The sequence below is a fragment of the Cynocephalus volans genome, chromosome 3, assembly GCF_027409185.1.
Source record: "Cynocephalus volans isolate mCynVol1 chromosome 3, mCynVol1.pri, whole genome shotgun sequence".
NCBI classification, from domain to species: Eukaryota; Metazoa; Chordata; class Mammalia; order Dermoptera; family Cynocephalidae; genus Cynocephalus; species Cynocephalus volans.
In genome coordinates, this window is record NC_084462.1 from 151235106 (window position 1) to 151253530 (window position 18425).

The window sequence follows — 18425 nt, forward strand, 5'->3', positions numbered from 1 at the left end:
GGGGTCCTCAATTAAGTTAATGGGAAATCAAGGCAGTTGAAGGATTTGGGTAAGTGATTAGGAAGAATAAAAAGATATGTGGGGTTAAAGTGCACTTTGAGGAGGGGACTCTTCTTGAGGTTTGATTGTATTTTGAAGGAAATGAAATACCATTTTAGAAAAGGTGCTCTATTTGTGCAGTTATCAGATTAAAGTATAAATCATTAATTTATAGTGTGGTAGTCACTATTTAAGTAGCTTATGCTTAAAATTGGTTTACTGTATAATCAGAGTTGAATCCTTTTTTTGATTTTGCGTTTTCCCTTATATGGGGTGCCAGTTGTGCTGGGTTTCTGACTTGGTTTCAGGACTTGAGAACCTAGTCCTAAAAAACACTTCCTGAACGCATGTGAGGAGAGGCCTTTCACACCGCTAATATCTTAGAACTGTCTAATGTCTGAGGCAGCTATACTGAGGAAATGGTCTCCCCACTTAGACAAAGCAGCCAAAATTGTCTCAGTCCTATGAGGCAAACTATCTGCAGCTTGCTTTATTATACCATCTAAAAGGCAGAAACTGAATGCAGTAAATGGAAGTAGCCTTGGCTCTTTAGGGATTCTTGTACACTTTTGGTGCTGTCTGGTTTCTAATGATTTGATAAGAATTAAAGCCCCATCCAAAAAGGTCCTGCTACAAACTTGTTTGTGGGTAGGCTCAGGTCCAATATAGGAGCCTAACTCAAAGAGGGGATGATTCAATATTCACCCTTTTGGAGCTTGATTTTCTCATAGCACCGAAAGATGGCGATGATGAGGAGCCCTTCTACAAGCTGGAAGATCATATAGAGGAGAGGAAAGAAGAAAAGTGGTCCAATGACTTCAGGGGGAAAGGTCACGTTGAGGATGGTGGAACAGAGTTGAACATTTTGGCATCCAGTCTCCATGCTGACAGTGCGTCTGCACCTGTATAAGTGAAAAAACCAACCCTGTATGCACTCATAAAAGGGACGTGAGGGAGTAACTTTGCTTGCCCTTCCCCTCCTTCCCGCTTGGCCCACTGGACAGTCCAGCATAGGAAGATGGAAGGGAGCCAGGTGTGTGGAATGCACATGGGTTCAGGAAAAGTCTAGTACCCCTGTCTCATAACACTAATCTGGCCGTGAGGAGGATGGTGACTAGTAGGTTCATGTCAGGAAGTTTTTATGAGAGCTTTTTGGATAGTTTGGAAATCAGTGATTTGTCTGCTTTTGTAGGATTGCCAAATTAAAATTTAGAGAAATGTCTGGCTGGTGAGGAATGAAAGGAAAGTGTGAGCCAGTATCATTCATTTGCTTATAGGACAAATACAGTAGAAAATATAGTAGAAATAGTTTGTTTCAATATACAGTGGAAAATAGTCTGCCTGAAATGTCCGGGATCTTGTCCTGTTCCTAAATTTCTGCCTTAGACCTCTAACACGAAAACATGCAATGACTAAAAACAAAAACCTGATCTTGATAGCCTTACTATCTATGGAACACATTTTCTTGGTTTTGTTTTCCATTTTATGGCTTGAAGAGTGGGGTGTTTACATTTAATGAACGCTCATTTAATTCATTGATTGCACCTTAGCATATTAAAACGGTTACCTATTTTTTTAAAAAAAGCGCATTCATTAGGAAGTCTACTGTGATGGCACTTTGTATTGTGGCTGTTTATTATGGTCTTTTAGTGAGAGTTAACATGACTGAGTGGTCATTGGCAACTTTAGTACTTATTATATCATGTATTATATCCTACAGTAATTTGTTCAGCTTTTTGGAGGGAGGGGTGCTATTTATTGACTCCTTTGTCAGTATATGTCTACTATGGCTGGGAGAGGAAAAGTCCTCCACTACTCTGTATAGACAGGGTGCTTGATGTTCCCACACCATGCCCTCAAACTGTTCCCCCAAAGTAGCAGCTGTGTTTGTCAATTGGACTGTAGCTGAGGTCCACAGCTATTTCAGCTCTGAGTGCCACATAATAGAGCTGTCACCCAACAGTGTCCTTGCCTAGGCAGAAAAGGAGGGAAAGTGGGAAAAGGAAGAGTATTATCAACGTTTGTCACAAAGACTTGAAGCTATCCTGGTGCCATTAACTATCAGAGAGTTGGGCTGGAGATGGAACCTAGGCTCTGGAGGGGGGTACATTGCCATCAGCTGTTGCTGTTTTGATTAGATGCCTTTGGTATCTGGATTTAATTTATGTTTCTAGCCCTTGTAATACTTTCTCCCCTCAATATTTCTCACAGTCCAAAGTTTCTTGTTCAGTTAGTGCATTTGAACATAATGCTAGGAAAATACCTTGCCCAGGTCTTTGGTTCCTGTCCCCTTACCCTTATCCTGAGAGACCTGGACAAGAATGAAGCCCATGAGACAGTGGGACCTAAAGTAATACCTACCGTCCGTTAAGGCGAAAGAGAAAGGAGAGAATGTAGCCCAGCAGGAAGCCGATAAAAGGCATCAGGGAGGAGGTGGCCAGCAAGTGCGGTGTCATGACAAACATGATGCTTTTGCCCACATTGATGGCGGAGAGGACTGTGATGGCCACAGAACACAAGACGACGGTGATTGTCCCTCCCTAGGCACGAGGACAAGAGGAAAAGGCAATTAGAAGGGTGGGGAATGGGGAGAAAGAAGTGTGGAAGCACAGGTGGGGTATTGGAGGTGGAAAACACTTTAATAAAAAATGTGTTTGAAGTGGAAGGGAATATAAAAGACCTATGTCGTCTTTTTGGATTTCTTATTAGCTAGGAAGCTTGGAGGACAGAAAACTGATTAATACTTTGATAACTGAAAACAGTCAAGTACAACGTCTACTTTTTGGGGGTATCCAAATCCACAATCTTGGCGTTATAAGGCTGTGCTCTACTAATCAACTGATCAGCCCACAACTTTCTCTTTTGACACATCTGGGTAGCAGATTTTCAGTGAAGTGCTATAGCTCTGAAGGAGTGAGACTGTTCAGGCCTCCTGCAAAGTGGATATTGTAAATTAAAAGTTTTAAAGTAATTATTTTTGGAGCTGGGATACACATTCCTACAATATTGTCATTGTTCCAAATATTTTGGAACTCATCAGAACTTCTACTTGTCTCAAAATACCTCTACTACAGGTAGGGGCTTCATCTGTTTTAGGATGAACTTGACTTCTGGAAATTGCCAAGACTTCATTTGAAGCGAAGCTGGTAAACAGGGTGGATGATCAAGCCTAGTGATGTAGTTTTATATCCAAAATGATGTGTAACCGTTAAGGGACAAGCTTTCTTAAGTGACCTGCAAATTGGATATGAAGAAAGTTCCGAAAAGAAACTTCAGAAATGTATTGGGTGACATCATCGGAAACAATGCAGGTCCAACCTCTGCATCGTCACAGGAGTGATTCCAGTTTGGGAGTACATGATAAGCAAATGGAGCTGCCGACCTTAAAGTTGTTTAACCCTGGAGATGTAGCCATAGGTAAAATGGGTCCAAGGTATGTCTGGGTTTTGTAGATCACCTTTTATGTAGTCCCTTGTTACTGGTCCCTGTCTTTCTAGCCCAGGGATGTCTTAACCTTTTTAACGTTCCTGGGTCATTCAAACTTTTCACTGTGGCATTGAGTAGTGGATGTGCAACACAACACGACAGGAACAGGAGACTGGTTGATAATTCTGGTTCTGCCAAGTAACTTCGCTGGGCCTCAGTTACTCTATCTGCAAAACAGGAATAAGGCAGGAGACTAAACTTTATCTTGAAGGCCTTTCCAGCTTTTTTTTTTTTTTTTTGATATCTGGCTGCTAAGGGGATCTGAACACTTGACCTTGGTGTAATCAGCACTGCACAACCAGCCAGCCTTTTCTAGCTTTAAAATCTGAGATTCTGCTTTTTGCATCCTCAGGAGAATTCTTTTAAAGCTACTCTGAGGTGAAAAGGAGACATATGTTCTCTTATCAGTTGTTAGTAGTGTGAACTTGGGATTCTGGCCCCTGGTTTTCCCACCTGAAAATGGAGGAGGTAAAAGTTGCATTAAATGATATCGGGGTTCACTTCACATTTTTATATTCTATGATTTTTTTATTCCTATACACTGTCTTGGATAAATGAGATGATGGGCACAACTGTTTCTTTTTTTCTGCTGTTGTGTGCAAGAGACAATAGCGGACAGGACTTGCTCTTCATCTTTTTCTTCTCAGGCATTAGTCATGGGGGCACTGTGATAGGTGCTGTGGATTCAGTGTTAATTGAGACATAGCCTTATGGTCTTCGCTTCTTGAGAAACTTATGGGTGAGTAGGGAATGAAATTGGACAAGTATTTATAATACAGGGTGATAACTGCTACAAATGTTGGCAGGTGTTTGGTGCTATGGGAGCAAATAGGACAAGCATCGTACCCAGGCTTGGGGGATTAAGGTAGGCTTCCTGGAGGAGGTGCTATTTGTGTTGAGACTTGAAGGGTGAGTAGGAGTGAGCCCAGTGAAAGATGGCAAGTGGGTTGGGAATTGGGAAGGAGAGTGTTCCAGGTGAAGGTAAGGGCATGTGCAAAGAGAAAAGAGCTGAGACCAAATCAAGAAAGGCCTGAGGAGCCACATTAAGGAGTTTAAACTTTATCCTGGAGGGGAGTAAGGAACTAATGAGGGGCTTTAAGCAGTGGAGTGACATGATAAGAGGTTGTCTTTACAGGCCGGCCCGTGGCTCACTCGGTAGAGTGCGGTGCTGATAACACCAAGGCCACGCATTCGGATCCTATATAGGGATGGCCGGTTTGCTCACTGGCTGAGCGTGGTGCTGACAACACCAAGCCAAGGGTTGAGATCCCCTTACCGGTCATCTATAAATAAAAAAAAAAAAAGTTTGTCTTTACAGCCCCACCCTCAGGTTAAAACTGGCTCATGGAGTCAGCTGTTTTAGTTTAGTGAAAGGATGGTGGCCTGAATGAAAGCAGTGAAGGTAAGGATGGAGAGTAATAGATGGATTCAAGCAACAGGAGGAGGAATCACGGGTCATTGATTAGGTGACTGTGAGTGGGGATGGAGAGGGGGCATGGAGAAGGACTTTTCAGTTTTTGGCTCAGGCATTTGGGCATATGGAATGCCACATACTCTCACAGGGGGAGGAGGGCAGGAGCAGGCTTGGGAAAAAGATTTTAGTTGAAGAGACACTGAGTTTAAATGTCTGAGGTATATTCAGGTAGAAAGACCTGGCATTTAATAAATGGATTCTGGATGCAGGAGAGAGTTGAGGCTGAAGATACTATACTGTTCTGGAAGTCATCAGTGTGTAGATGGTAGTTGCAGACTTGAGATGGACCATATCTGTGGTGGGGAGATCCTGGGCTAGAGCAATAAAAGCTGTAAGCTTGGACTGAGTGCAGAGAAGTAACTTTTCCCAGAGGAACTCACAAGGGAGTCTGGAAAGAAGTGGCAGAGAGGTGGTAGGAAAGCCCAGAGTCACTGAAGCTGAAGGAGAAGGCTTTTGAGAAGGAGGCAGTGGCTAATTTCAAATGCTTCTAAAAGGTCAAGGAAGGCTTGAGAAATGTCCATTGGATTTGGCAAAGAAAGAGCAGAGGTGGTCATCAAGATGCTGGGTGGGTGGGAGATGAGGAGAGGAGAGAGATTTAGATAACCGGGACCAATTGTTGAGGTTCTGGTCACCAAGTGAGAGTTCTGTAGGCAGCATGGTGGAAGTGCAAGGTGCTCAAAGGAAGTGGATTGATGGGAGCAGGTGTGTGTGTGTGAAGGGAATTTTCCTGAAGCCTGGCTAGGAAGGAGAGCAAAGAGAGGTGTTACAAGTTGGGATGGGAGGTGGGTCGCACTCAAAATCCCAGTGGGGGATTTTTTTATTTTTTAAAGTTGGGAGAGATGTGAACCTGTAGTAGTGCAGGTCATGAGAAACCAATACAGAGATGTTTTAGAAATGAGAATGAGGGGGGAGTCTTTCGGGGAGGCAGCATAATTAGTAAAAGGAGGTTTCTGAGAAGCGAGCATGGAGAGGAGATGGAATCCAAAGCTGAGGTGAGGTATCAGGCATGGGCAGAAGAAGGAATGACTTTTCCATGCCTTCCAACAGGTGGGAAGATGGGCTTGTACAAGATCCAAGTTGTTGGATCTTGTTTCTGATCTGTTATTTCTCTTGCTGCAAATATCAAACTCTGAGCACAGTGAATCCTCAGAGTACATAGCATAAAACTTAGCATTTAGTAGGAGCACAATACAAGTTTTTTTGTTGTTTTTTTAAAAGATGAGCGGTAAGGGGATCTTAACCCTTGTTGTCAGCACCACACTCTCCCAAGTGAGCCACAGGCCGGCCCCACAAGTTTAATTTTATTATTAAAATAATAATTATACCTTATAGTTGGGTATGGTGTTTTTACCTTCTTCTCCCAACTTTTTGGAAGTATTCCCATGTACATTGCAATCCCATGAAGTAGTAGGTTTACCAATAGTAGACTTTTTTTTTTTTTTTTAATCAAGGAAGGAAACAGATGCAGATAAAGGCAAATGACTTGCTTCAGCCATACACTGAGATGACAGTGGTGTTCATGCTCCCTTCCCATGTTGCTGTCTAAGACAGGACCCACAAGTTCTTACCTTGATGAGGTAGGGTACATATTGTGGCCGTTTGGATTTGAGGACGATCCCTATGGTGCAAGGAATGAGAACCAGGATCAGGGATATCATGATGCCTCCATAGGGCACCTTGTCCTTCAGGTCCCCCTCATAGATCCCCCTGGAGTAGACGTATAAGAGGAGAGGCATCATGCCCAGGGCAAAGAAGGTGGAGCAGGTGGTCATCACGATGCTGAGTGGGAGACATGGGAAGAGTGAAGAGAGAGAGCCCATTAATACAGACTCTTGTTGAATGCCTGCTGTGTGCCAGGCACTGTGCTAAATGCTTTAAACACATTGCTTCATTTCCTTTTCCCAATGGCTATATGCAGTAAGTATACAATCTCCTTTTTGCTGATAAGGAAGCTGGGGACTAGAAGAGTTATGACTTGCCCCAAATCACACAGGTAGTAAATGGCTGAGGCAGTATTTGAACCCAGGCCTGTCCAACTGCTTCAATCCCTGTGCATTATTGTGGAGGAAGCCATTCTGATCTCCTACTCTGTAATTGAACTCTTTTTGCTTTGAACATCTGCCATATGCACAGCTCATTTTTGGAAAAAAACTGTGTAATCCCATCACCCTGACTATAGCCCATTGAATCATGGAATAGAACCTGGCCCAACGTTGCTAAATGTCTGGCTTAGAGCATAGGGAATAGCTAGATGTAGTAGCTACGTCTGACTGAGATAATAAAGATTAACTACCTCAGATGTATTTTACCTCTTGGGGAGTGTGAATGTGAGACACAGTGACACAGCACTTGGTCTTTGGGAATGGGTGGCATGGGAGTGATGTTCAGGCAGAAGCCGAAAAATCTACGAAGACAAAGCAGTAGACAGAGGTCCTGATTAGAAAGACTAAAAATCAATAGCAGCCAAGCAGGAGAAACAATAATTAAAGGACCATAATGGTGGAGCAGTAGAAGAGACAGCAACAGTTACCCACTGTTGAATAAATGACAAGGTAACCTGGTCTGACCCGCTTTGTATATTAGGTAGTATTCCAGTCCCAACACTGATATTCTCATGTTCTTTACTTCCTGGTTCATACTTACATTATGTAAAATAAATCGATAAAACAAGAAAAAAACAAAAAGAAAATAGCGAGACTCAGAGCCTGAGTGATATATCCTCCCAGCTCTGATTTGTATCCTACTTGTCCTATTTGCTTTTTCCATTTGAAATCTAGTATATTGTTAGTCCCAGGACCCTGTCTAGGGAGAGGCCATTCAGAAAGGCCAACTGAGAGAATGAAGCTGCTAGAGAATCTCCTTGCACTTGTGCTCACATTAACAATATATGGCTCTGGCTTTCATTCTAGTGGGAAGGTGGAAGGTGAGGGTTTGGCAAGACCCCAGAAAAGTACCCTAGTGTGTTTCCCTTCCCCCCACAGCCCTATCTTCTATCTACACTTCTTCATTATTTCCATAGAGGTGGAATATGGCTTAAATGAACATCAAGTACAGCCCAGATCAAAGGTTCCAGAGCAGAGCCATCAAAACAGCAATAGGTAGAGGTGTTCGTCGCAATGAGCTGTCAGAGGTGAGGAGAAGCCTTCAAAGAATATTGTGGCCTAAATAGGGAAACCCTCCCTTTATGAACACCCAGAACACTTAAAAACATATTTGAGCTTGTAAGAAATTAAGGGAGGTACCCAGGGACCTGAAACAAAGTGCAAAGTACTGGGTAAACTCAAGCTGAAGCTGCACTGTATGGAGGGGCAGGGAGTGAAGTGCTGGTGTTGGTAATATGGAGGCTTAGGTTTTCATGCCCAAGGGAGGATCCAGAATTGAGGTCTTAGGCGTGGAAAAGGAGGAACGTTGAAACTGAGAAATCAATAATAGAAGGATCATGGGGGTGTTGGGGGCTAATTATCTCATGGATCAAATATGAAATCATGGTGGAAGAAAGAAGATAAAGTAATAATAAAATACATATTAAAAAATGTGTGGGGCTGGCTGATTAGCTCAGTTGCTTAGAGTGAGATTTTATAACACCAGGGTCAAGGGTTCAAATAACCTCATTGGCCAGCTGACAAAACAAAATCATGTGGAGAGGTGACTTTGGATTAAGCAATGGTTTTGTAGATAATGACACCAAAAGCACAATCAGCAAAAGAAGAAACAGGTCTTCATTAAAAGTCAAACCTCATTAAAATTGAACTTTTGTGTTTTCAAGGGTCCCATTAAGAAAGTGAAAACACAACTCGGAGAACGGGAGAAAATAGTTGTAAGTCATATATTTGATAAGGGTCTAGTATTCAGAATATGTGGAAAACTCTTACAATGCAATAATAACTAAAAAAATGGGCAAAAGATTTGAATAGACACTTATCCAAGGAAAACATACAGATGTCCAATAAGCACATGAAAAGGTGCTCAACATTATTACTTATTGGGGAAATGCAAATCAAAACCACAATGACATATCACTTTACACACACTGGCGTGGTTATAATAAAAATAGATGGACAATAACAAGTGTTAGGATGTGGAGAATTTGTAATCCTCATACACTGCTGGTGGGAATGCATAATTTTGGCTTGGAAAGGAGTTTTTCAAAAAGTTTAAACATAGAGTTACCATATGTTTCAGCAATTCCACTCTTAGGTATATATCCAGGAGAACTGAAAACGTGTTCACACAAAAACTTGTCTATGAATGTTCATAGCATTATTCATACTAGTCAGAAGATGGAAACAGCCCAAATGTCCATAGAGTGAATAAATGGATAAGCACAATATAGTATATCCATACAATAGAATATTATTGAATCACAAAAAGAAATGAGGTAGGTACTACCACGTGGATAAAGCTTGAAAATATTATGCTAAGTGAAAGAAGCCAAAACACAAAAGGTCACATACTGAATGCTTCCATTTATATGAAGTCCATAGAGACAGAAAGTAGAGCACAGCCTTGTAACACCAAGATCAAAGGTTCAGATCCCCATGCCAGTCAGCTACCAAACAAAAAAGCCCAAAATGAGAGAAGTAGATTATTGGTTGCCAAGAGCTGGAGGGAGAGAGAGTAATGGAGACAGACTGATAATGGTATGGAGTTTCTTTTTGGGGTGATGAGAATGTTCTGAAATTTGATAACTGGTAGTTGCACAGCCTTGGGGATATACTAAAAACCAATGATTTGTACACTTTCAAAGGGTGAGTTTTATGGTATATGAATTATATCTCAATAAAAAGTAATTCAAAAACGTGGGGAGCACCTAAAGCAATTGTTAGAGGGCAATTGATAGCCTTAAATATTTATATTGAAAAAGACTAAAAATGAGTTAAGCAAAATAAAAACTAATGAGTTACTCAAGAAGTTAGGAAGAGAAAAAACAAACCTAATGAAAGTAGAAGGAAGAAAAAGAGATGAGAAAAAAAATTTAAAATTATGTAAATTAAAAGAGGATCAAGAAAACCAAGAACAGATTCTTTAAAAAGTTTAAATAGATGCCTCTGGCAAGACAGATCAAGGAAAAGAAGAGATGGCACAAGTTGATGATATTAAAATGAAAAATATCATAAGTACAGATACAATAAAGATTTTAAAAAGTCATAAAAGAAACTAAGGACATTTTAATACTTTCATTTTCATTGTAGATTAAATAGACAATTTCACGGAAAGTATAGCCTACAAAAACCAAGTCAATATGAAACCAAAAATCAAATCAACTTAGAATCATTGAAGACATCTAATAAGTAGTTCAAAACCTATCCCCTGGAGCCCCACCTGACCTGTATTGTTTTACAGTAGAGCAACTAAACATCCAATGTGCAGAATTTCCCAATATTATATAAACCTTTCCAGATGATATAAAAAGGGAACATGCCCCACTTTGTTGTGTAAGGCTAGTATAATCTTGGAATTAAAGCTGAAAAAGGATAATACGAGAAAGGAAAATTAGGAGCCTCTCTCATAGAAGCAAAGAGAACATAGAAGAAAATAGAAGCAAAAATCATAAGTAAAATATTAGCAAATGAATCTAGCTAATGCTTTTTAAAAAAGTAGTACAATGAACGAGATGAGTTAGAATGGTTTAACATTAGATAAGCTATTATATGTCACTATACTATCAGATTAAAAAATGGTATGATAATTTCATAGATTCAGAAAAATTCGTTTAACAAAATTTAATGTTGTTACATGATAAAATAGAATGGAAATTCCTTAATCTGAAAATGGGATCTATTAAAAATCTACAACAAACATTAAATTTAGTGGTGAAAAATTAGAAGGATTTCCTCTAACGAGAAATAAAATGAGGGTACCTGTTATCATCACCTCTTTTATAAATTATACTATATAAAGGCCCTCACTAGCACAGAAGAAACAAGAAATAGAAAAATTAAAACTAAACTTTAATTTTTTGGGAAAAGAAAAACTAAACTTTAATTTTTTGCCAGAGATAGGATTGTCCACAGAGCAAATCCAAGTGAATTTCCATTATAACTAGTAAGAGAAACCATGAGGTTCTAAATACATTAGCAATATAAAAAATAATTTAGGACCTTATAATACTGGGAATAAATAATTAGCAAATACATTTTTTTAAAAAGCAATAATATTCACAAAAACCACAAAATACTTAGAAATAAATCTAAAAGAGACATGTAAGATCTTTATGGAAGAAATCATGAAACTTCAAAAAGGCCTAAGTAAAAGAAAAGCTATACCGTATTCATGGATGGGAAGACTCAACATTACAAAGATGGTCTCTAGTTTATGTATAAATATGCAAATTTAATCAAAATTCCAGAGTGTTTTTTGTAGACTTGAAAGCTGATCCTAAAATTCAAGTAAAAGTAAAAAACTAAGAATAGCTAACATAGTTTTCAAGAACAAGATAGAAGATTTACCTTTCAGATATCAAGACTTATTATAAAGTTATTATCATTAAGAAAATGTGTCACTGGTGCGAGGATAGCCACATTGACTAACACAAGAGAAGAGAGATCCCATACACAAACTCATGCTTGTTTGATTTATGAGAGAGGTGGCATAACAAATCACTGAAGAAACATTCACTCAGTGATGTTGGAAATTTTCTTCATTTGTACGGAAAAGATAAAATTAGATCACACCTTACATAAAAGTAAGTTTAGGTTGATTGAGGATCTTTATGTGAAAAGCAAACTTTTAAAACTTTTAAAAGAGAATATAGAGGAATGCCTCTGTAACCTTGAAGATAGTAAAGGACTTCTTAAAGAACCCCCCCCAAACAAAAAAATCAAGGAAAAATATTAGTGAATTTGATTAAATTAGCACTCCATATTACAAGGCATCATCATTAAAGTGTAAAGACAAGCTCCAAACTGTGAATAGACTGTTGTAACATATATAAACAACAAATAACTTTACAAATTAATAATAATAAAACAAAACAAAACAATCCTTTAGAAAAACAGGCAAAGGACGTAACATTTCCAGAACAGGACACCCAAATGGCTAATAAACACACGAAAAGGTGCTAGACCTCTCATGAAATCAAATTTAAAACCACCATGATCCATTTCGAACTCATCAGTGGGCAACAATTTAAAAGTGACAATTCCAAATATAGATGAAGATATGGAGAAACAGGGATCCTCATACACTGCTAGGGGAAGCGTAAAGTGGAACAACTACTTTGTTAATGATGTGAGTCCCACCAGCAGCAGTCCTGCTTTTATTGTACGTGCTGTCAAAGGTGAGCGCAGGGGGACATGCACGAGATGTTACAGAAGCAAGACATGAAATCCACGTAAATGTCTGACAACAAGAGAATGGATAAAGCAAACTATACACCAGTTCGAATGCAAGAAGTAGCTATTTTATTTACATGCCTATATCTCAAAAATAGCAAGCTTTCAAATGATATGGACAATATGATACTGTTTATATAAAATTTAAAAATATGCAATTACAACAGTATATCATGTTTATGGATAGATATATAGGTGATAATCATTTAAAAGGGTCCATAGAAATGCTGAGCACCACATTCCAGGAGGCGCTCCCTTTGGGGTGCGGTAGAGGGGAATGAGATGGGGGAGGGTCATACAAGGGGATTCAGTGCTAGCTATTGATCTCTTCGTAGGAGAAAAGCCACATGCTTGTGTGTTTGCTTTGGTGTTCTAGAGCAGAGGAGTCATGCTTACTTTGGCTTCGTGTGGCAGGAATTTTGGAGTTTGCTCTTGGACTCGGCATGCCTTGTCCACTTGGGTATGTGCGAGCCCTGTTACCAGACCCCTAGGGTGCTCCCTCCACGTGCACAGGTGCTGGGGGCTGGTCAGGGACACCAATCTCCTAACCTGTTGGCATCTGTGACTGTTGTGATCCTCAGTTTATACTCAGGGACAGGGACAGGAGGTGACTTTTCCAGACTCTAGGTCCTGAGATTGGAACCATGGTAACATTGTGGGCCTGGCTCCCTCTCGGGAGGAAAGGAGCACATTTGGTTTGCTTGTTTGTTTTTTTCTTTTTTGGCAGCTGACCAGTATGGGGATCCGAGCCCTTGACCTTGGTGTTATCAGCACCACACTCTAACCAACTGAGCTAACCGAGCGGCCCCAAATTTGGTTTTTTATCTTTTCTTCCTGCTTAAGTTCTAAGAGCACCACATAGACCCTGGTGTTGGACATCTGTACATCCTGTTTGAGGTGCTGGGTTTGATCTCCTGCCAAAGGAAGGATTGGAGGCAGAAGCTGAGCGAGCTGTAAAGGGACTCGGCAGAGTCTCTGGTGAAGTGGGAAACTTCTGGGAACACCAGTGGCTCCATCTTGTCCTGGTTAGGCTTCCTACATCTGGTGGGGAGACTGTGAGAATCCTTGGGGTGTGTCCAAACCTGTTGTCCCCACAGCCATTGGCTCTGGTCTCTGCAGTGAGCCTGGGGTTGGTGGTGGTGGGGGGAACTGATGAGTCTGAGGGGCAGCAAGGGCAGTAAAGGAGGCCAGTTCCCCCAGGCACTCCCTCCTTTGTCCCTGACAAGCCAAGCTCACCTCAACTTTGAGGACATTTTGTCTTGCCTATGTGTCACCTACATTTTGGGGGGGCTTGTCTAGTGGTATCCTGGAGAAAGGAGCTGCCGTGCCTGGCTGCCTTGAGGGGAGCGCCTGGAGCTCTGGCCTCCTGTGATAGCAGGCTGTCCCCAGACTCACTCCAGCTGTGAGGCAGAATAGCCAGAGGGAGAGAGCCCTGGGCTGGGTCTGGACACAACTTTCCCACAATTTCTGGGAAACCTTTGGCAAGTCTCTGGACTTTTGCCTCTTCATGTGTAAAATGGAATCCGTGTCTTAACAATTCCTCCCAACTCTAAATGGGACATAGTAGAGTGTTGTGCTTCAGGAGAGGCCTCAAGCTGGGGCCTTTAACATGTATTTTTTGGTTTGCACAACTTTTAAAAATACCTGAATGAGTTTCCAACATTTAAAGATTTGGAGATTTCACACAAAAAACTGAAGATTCTACCTTCTTTTGAAAAGCAGGAGTAGTGGCTGGGGGCTCCCGCTCTCACAGAATTCCCGCTGATGAGACAAGTGGCATCTGTCCTGATTAGAGGGGACCGTGTTTCTGAGGCTGGTAGGCAGCCTCCAGCAACTTTCCCTGTGTATGGACACCTGAAGATAGCTGCATAAAAGCACAGGCTAAAGCCACCCAGGCCTTGAACAGATGTATTCACCTCTCTAAGACTCGCTGTCCTCATCTCTAAATGTGGCTGGTCACAGCACCTCCTCCAAAGGTTCAGAAAGGGATGACATGTTCTTATCCGGGTAAAGTGTTCAGCGCAGTGCTTGGCTATTTCTTATCATCAGTATGATTATCGTTGTTATAATACATGTAACAAGTTGTCCCAGAGGAACTCAAATTAGAATTCAATGTCTAGCAGCATGTGATGGTAGATGACGGTATTCATGCTTTGCCAGTGGGGTGTGAGGCATGGTTTCATGTGCATGGGAGGTTTGTGTGTGGGGAAAGGGCTTGATAGCAGAAGGTGGCTGTCCCAGTACAGTGTATCTCTTGTGGAATCTAGGAAGAAGTGATAGTCCCCAGGTGCCTGGGCCAGGGGGCCGAGCAGGAGAGCATGAGGAGTCATATTGTTGAGTCACTGGAGGCTTGGCTCCATGGAGCCTAGAGCCACAGAAATGCAGGCATTGTTGGAGAGGCTGATGAGAATGGGACATCTGGTCACTCGTGCTTAAAAACTCTCCCATTCTCGTTTATACCATACCCCCTACTGGCTCTGCTTCTTCCACAAATACATAAAACCCTCAGAGTACCCCTTCCCTGATGCTGACTTCCTGCATCCCTCCTACACTGGAATTGAGGTATAGTCTGGGTTTCTTGGGACAAAGACGCTGTGACCAGCCATGTCCCCAGGCCACATCAAGACCAAGGGCTTGCTTTGCAGCAGGAAGGATTTGCATTAGACAGAGGGCAGAATTTCCTCCCAGTGAGGTGACTGAACATTGAAATATATTCCCTTGGGAGACTGTACCAGCCAAGACCCCTCCGTGCCTCTGTTCCCATCGACTACCTCACTGAGGGTTGAATTGTGGGTAGAGAGCCCATAGCTTCTCAGATGGTGGGTCCTGGTAAACCCCAACTCTCACTCTCATTTTTTTCATTTACAAATCCATCCCAGTGTCCCTTTGCATCACCAGGAGGGCCTTCTCACTTGGTTAGTATTCTTAGGAAATTTCGGTCAGGGGCAGGATGCTGGCAGCCGCAGCAGATGGACTCTGAATTCCACTGCTATGCCTGGCATTGAATAGCATCTCCACTGAGGACTGAACCAGAGGAAAATGGCTTGAGACCAAGGCTTGGAGAAAAGCAACAGCTTCTGCTAGTAAGTTTTCTTCAGCTTCAGCACAGGCTGCTGGAGCTGAGCAGGTCTAAAGTGGCGTCCTCTGACAGACGTGCAAGGCTCGAGTCCCCCCAGCCAGCACCACAGGCTGGCTCTCAGGAGCGAGCCCTTGCTGATTTCTGCTCAGAATGCTTTGGGCAGGGGATACTGCTGGTCTTCTCCCTACCAGTTTGACTGAGGTGGGGCCCAGCAGAACCTGGATGGGTGCCGGGAAACTCTAGGATCTTCCTGGTTGTGCCTTTAATTGGAAGTGTCCCTGTATCTGATGGGAAGATGAGGGATGTTAAAGAGAGACATCCCACATGCCCAGATAACTGGGAGAACCTTTTGGAAATTTTTGCCTGCTCTGCAGAAAGCTGAGGTGCTCACTTGGCTCTAAGTCACCTTGATCTCCCTGGTGGCTTTAGAGCCCCCGTTCATATCTCTGGCCTCAAAGCGGACTTCTTCCCCACCATTGTAGGCGGGTATACTCGAATTTCTCCAGAGGCTCCTTAGGTTTAAATCAGTGTTGCTTTAAGACCATCCTTGTACACCTCTGGGAGTAATGAGGTCTCCAGGGTGCTCCTGGACCGGTTTGGCTCCTTTTGCTTGGTGCTTAAGCCAAGATGTACCGCAACTCCTGCCTCCAGCCCAGCATAAGCTCCTGGCAATAAATGCCAGCTACTTCCTGCCCTAGTATCCACCCCAGCCCCACTTATTCCCTCTCTGGCTTTAGCCCAGTTCTTCCCCTTGATGTGACATCTACAATGCGGCCCCTGTCCCACGCTGCTCCCTCCTCACCCACAGTCCTACCTGAGGTTCATGTCCCCCTTCATGGCCAGACTGAAGATATTGGACAGGTTTCCCCCAGGGGAGCAGCCGCAGACGAGGATGGCCAGTGCCTCGACGTTGGTCAGCCGGAAGACCTTGCCCAGTGCAAAGGCAGTGAGGGGCATGATGCCGTACTGTGCCACCAGGGCGATGGCCAGCCCCTTCGGCTTCCAGAAGTGAGCCTTGATCTTGCTGAACTCCATGGTGCAGCCCAGTGAGAGCATGACAGTGAGCAGCATGAGCACCAGGATGACACTCAGCACCAGGTCGGTGGGGCGCTTGCCGAAGTTGGGTGGCAGGGTGAAGTTGAGCGGGGCCGACTCATTGTGGGCCCACATCCTCCTACGAGGCAGTGGAAGACCACCTCTTGTTCTCCTGCTGACTCTCTTCCTTGTCCAGACCCTGCTGGATGCCTTCTTTAATCACCTCTCAGGACAGAGCGTTTCTGGACAAAATGTAGCTCTGGGCAAATAGAAGGATTATGCAACTAGCTGAACTATTTCTCTGGCTGTGGCCCCAAAAGGGAGACAGCTCAGAGCTTTATCTGCCTGGCCTTCCCTACCTCTCCCAAGCTACCTTCCTGGGTGCCCCTCTCATGCCTCCCTTACCACCTGCTGCTTCTGGGGCAAGAGGGCTTATTTCTCTCTTTCGTCCTCCACTGAGTGTGCCTCATGGGCTTGCTGTTCCTGGGGACCAGTCCAGGGCCTGCAGCAGCCCAGGCTCAGCCCTTCTCCTTCCCTGTGGCTCCTGTCCCAGCTCAGTCCCTGATGCCTTAGTTTCTCCATTGGGGGAAGGTGCCCTTCCCATGCCTAGTGTGTTACTGTTGGCCCCCATACCCCAAGGGGTTGTGGGCCAGGGTAAGGGCAGGTGGTATTGCTGGTCCCAGGAGGGATGTGTCCATGACTCTTCTGCAGGGAGAAGAGAGGAAGCCTGTGTCCTTTTTGCCTGGGCTGAGGAAACACTTGTCCTATCCCCAAACCTGGACTGTGTGGAACTGGACTGTGTGGGTCCCAGGGGAGGAACATTGGTGGTGGCTCCTCCACGCTCACTGGAATGCTTACCTTCCAGGGAAGAGCCTGCTGGGATGGCAGGTGGGCTCTTGGCAGCTTGGGGGCTTTTTCTCCAATGGCAGCTCTGAGGGAACCCTGGCTGTGGAGATTAGTTTGTGCCCAGACTCCCTGGCCAGCAGCCTGAGGAGTCCCATTGCTTGGGAAACTTGCTGAGAAGGAAGCAAGAATGCATTGCCTTTTCTTCCTGATCTCCTGACTGTTCTACTCTTGTTCTGGTCCTGTGTGTCTCAGGCTGGGAGCCAGGCTCAAGGCGTGCAGCAGCAGTGAGAGAGGCAGGCGCGCCTGGGGAAGGACTTGCCATCCCAGCTGCAGGGAGTGGTCTCCCTCAGAAGCACAATCATCTCTTGGCTGGGTTGGAATCCACAAGGCCTGGGTGGGGTCTTGTAGTTTAATATTTACTGAAACAGGTGATTGGGCTTTGTGTGTAGGACTCCAGAGGGCAGAACAGGGTCCAGGGTGTGAACCACTGTGGGGTGGGGGTGGGGACAGATTTTAGCTTGGTGCGAGAACTACCTGAGAATGAGAGCCCTCTAACAGTGACCTCGGGGAGGCCTGTTATCTGCATAGATAAGGGTTGGATGGCAAGATCCACACATAGTGCATCATATCCATGAGAAGGCTGCTCCCTGCACTTGTGCAGTACACAGCCTGTGGTGCTTTATACCGTAGCCCTGGGTGACAAGAACTTGAAACTGCTTTCCTTCTGAGACTGATGTTAATGATTTCCTGGTGCTTGAGTTGAGCTGTTCTCAAGTGGAGGACAGGCAGAGGACTGGGTACTGGATGCTGATGAGGGTATGTGGTGCCTGGACTGAGTATTCCTGGAGAGTCAGAGGAAAGCTCAAGAGGGACTGCTTTCTCTCCCTGGAGCTGGTCAGAAGAGGGTCCCTTAACAGAGTTGTTAGGGGAGAATTATTAATCATCAACTGAGTGCCAGGCACTCTGGAAGGTAGGAAAAACAAAACAAAACAAAACAAAACATATGTAATCCATGTTTCTGCCCTCAGGGACCTTATGGCTCATATGAGACCACAGGTAGCCAGATAGTAAACAATGCAAAGCAGAAGCACATAAGGGTGGAGGTCATGCAGGGCTGCCACATACAGTTGTG

At 43.6% G+C, this 18425-nt stretch overlaps 1 protein-coding gene across 1 annotated transcript; it reads right to left on the minus strand.

Moving 5' to 3' along the window:
* Positions 1-733: 733 nt before the first annotated feature.
* SLC10A1 (solute carrier family 10 member 1) lies at positions 734-16582 on the minus strand. Its single transcript, XM_063092293.1, has 4 exons — positions 16227-16582; positions 6568-6778; positions 2401-2579; positions 734-941 (listed from the first exon to the last, which is right to left on the minus strand). Exons 1-4 carry the CDS (start codon positions 16580-16582, stop codon positions 734-736), a joined length of 954 nt encoding a protein of 317 aa, XP_062948363.1.
* Between the last annotated feature and the right edge of the window lie 1843 nt (positions 16583-18425).

Bases quoted from the DNA above. Each gene is read 5' to 3' on its own strand.
- SLC10A1 (XM_063092293.1), bottom strand. From the start codon at position 16,582: ATGTGGGCCCACAATGAGTCGGCCCCGCTCAACTTCACCCTGCCACCC. The intron at 6,779-16,226 runs GTAGGACTGTGG...TCTCCCACTCAG, and splicing joins AAGGGGGACATGAACCTCAG to CATCGTGATGACCACCTGCT. The intron at 2,580-6,567 runs GTAAGAACTTGT...CCTCGTGCCTAG, and splicing joins ATGTACCCTACCTCATCAAG to GGAGGGACAATCACCGTCGT.